Raw genomic sequence first — 2,016 nt, 5'->3', positions numbered from 1 at the left:
GTGACATTACTGAGATCATTGGGATCAACTACTGTAGTACAACCATCAATGGACCAATTACCAATACCATCTGAATAAAGCAACAAAATCAAACTAAAATTACATAGCATTAGTTACCTGCTCCAGTAAAGTTCCAGAAAGCACAACGAGGATTTGTAACATTCTGTGAATAATAATTTGTAACATACTCTTATCAGTGACAGTCTTACTTCTTCATTTAATGCTAAAATGATTGTAACTGGATCAATCAGTTCAGTACCATCAGGTATTCCACCAACTATTATACTGATAACAGCTGAACCTACCACTGTCATTACTGATGATGAAGAGTTCACTTCTTCACAAACTGGAAAGAAGTTTCCTTTCTTGTATAAAGTTGATGCTACATCGATGTTCTCACTGCTTGTGACATTTTTAATATTCTTGGGTAAAATCACCTTTGCAATGGATGTCAAAGAGCTTAAATTGACAGAAGTAGTAAAATTTAGTTTGTTACCTATCAATAATGATAAATTTTTATTTATGATTTTGTGTTAGGCGTTAGTACACATACTTACTAAAAGCACTGGCTGATATTGTTAATCCACTAAAATTAGCTCTGGCAAACTATTTCATTATAATCAATCATTATATGTAGCAAATGCAATAATCTTACTCTTTCTGCTCTAAACAAAATGTTTTCTTTAGAAATTTTAATTACAGCAAAATTTTTCTGTTCAAATACAACTTGTATGAATTCTTCAAATGACTCGATTATACTGAAATGTGCATTTAAACAAAATAAATAATGTTAACTTGTAACTCACTTATTGGATAAAACATTAGTCACATCCATGGGCCATTCTACTAATAAATTGAGTGTTTGTACAATATTTCCTGTTATCTATTACGCATACAATATCACTATAAGTATCAGTTAATCTACAAACTTACTTCAATTATTAATGGCACTCTTTCATTATTCAAAAGAACAGACACTATTGCTTCCAATACTGTTGATATTACATCAATGTTTTGAATGTTTTGGTCAGCAAGAGTGTGTGCTGCATTTTCCACTAAACTGCTCATATTGAAAGCTGCTGAACCAAAATTATCAACAGTAATGTTTACCTGAAACATATAAGGTATTTACATCTAACCACAATCATAGTATACTCACTTTAGATAATTCATTGAATCCATTTGTAACATCAGTAGTAGCACACCTCATCACATTTGGTAATTCCCAATCAGAAGAAGCAGAGCATATTCTAATTGCTGTAGCTCCAATAGGGCCACTAGGACATGATATGGTAACAGTCATTCCAGCTAGTGTTAGTGGCCATTCAAACTGACCACGATCTGTAGTATTAGTCTGGGGATGGCATGCATGAGCGGGAACTGAAGTTGATGTAGGAAGTAGCAATGATATACTTGATGACGTTGAGGAAGTGTGAAATGTAGTTGGATTGATTATTGAGGGAACAGAGCTTGGTTTTAGTGGAATGGAAGATAATGTCATTGAAGTTGATTTGGGTGATGCCAAAGTTGAGGAAGATGATAATGAGGATGATGAAGTATGAAAGGAAGTAGTTGGGTTGATTAAGGGTGAGATAACTGATGAATGTGGTATCAGAGGAATAGAAAACAATGAAGGTAACATTATCATGTGTAATGCCAAAGATGAAAATAATGTATTTGAAGAGGAAACTGCTGGAGAGGGTAAACAGCATTCTGAAGAATTTGAGCAATATGGTCCAGTTGAGTTACATGATCCAGAACCGGCTGATACTAGAATGCCATTCTCACTATTAAACCCTATCTGAAGGCTTGATACTCTTCTTAAAATTTTATTACATATAGAAACTTGCTGAGGACCAGTAATATCATTTTCAATTGTCACAGAACTAATCCCTGGAAAACAATAGCCTATACTGATCTCGTTACAATCAATCCAGTGAAAGTACAAGTTTGTCGGTCTTGAATAATCAACACTAATACTGTATTGTGTATCTGTATCTGGTTGAGAACCTATAA

At 33.7% G+C, this 2,016-nt stretch overlaps 1 protein-coding gene and 1 long non-coding RNA gene across 2 annotated transcripts; both read right to left on the bottom strand.

Annotated features, from left to right (window-relative positions):
• Nucleotides 1–8: 8 nt before the first annotated feature.
• Nucleotides 9–490, bottom strand: LOC109589148 (uncharacterized). The gene is made up of 3 exons (XR_002188554.1): nt 210–490; nt 118–163; nt 9–70 (listed from the first exon to the last, which is right to left on the bottom strand). It is a non-coding gene; the product is annotated as an uncharacterized LOC109589148 (long non-coding RNA).
• Nucleotides 491–560: 70 nt separating this feature from the next.
• LOC109589147 (uncharacterized) lies at nt 561–1,669 on the bottom strand. The gene is made up of 4 exons (XM_020005261.1): nt 1,160–1,669; nt 934–1,110; nt 807–883; nt 561–758 (listed from the first exon to the last, which is right to left on the bottom strand). Exons 1-4 carry the CDS (start codon nt 1,646–1,648, stop codon nt 593–595), a joined length of 909 nt encoding a protein of 302 aa, XP_019860820.1. The 5' UTR covers nt 1,649–1,669; the 3' UTR covers nt 561–592.
• Between the last annotated feature and the right edge of the window lie 347 nt (nt 1,670–2,016).

This window comes from Amphimedon queenslandica, unplaced genomic scaffold, assembly GCF_000090795.2.
Source record: "Amphimedon queenslandica unplaced genomic scaffold, v1.1 AMPQUscaffold_11603, whole genome shotgun sequence".
Lineage (NCBI taxonomy): Eukaryota > Metazoa > Porifera > Demospongiae > Haplosclerida > Niphatidae > Amphimedon > Amphimedon queenslandica.
Note: the sequence above shows the minus strand (reverse complement) of the source record. Positions and strands in the feature narration are given on the sequence as shown.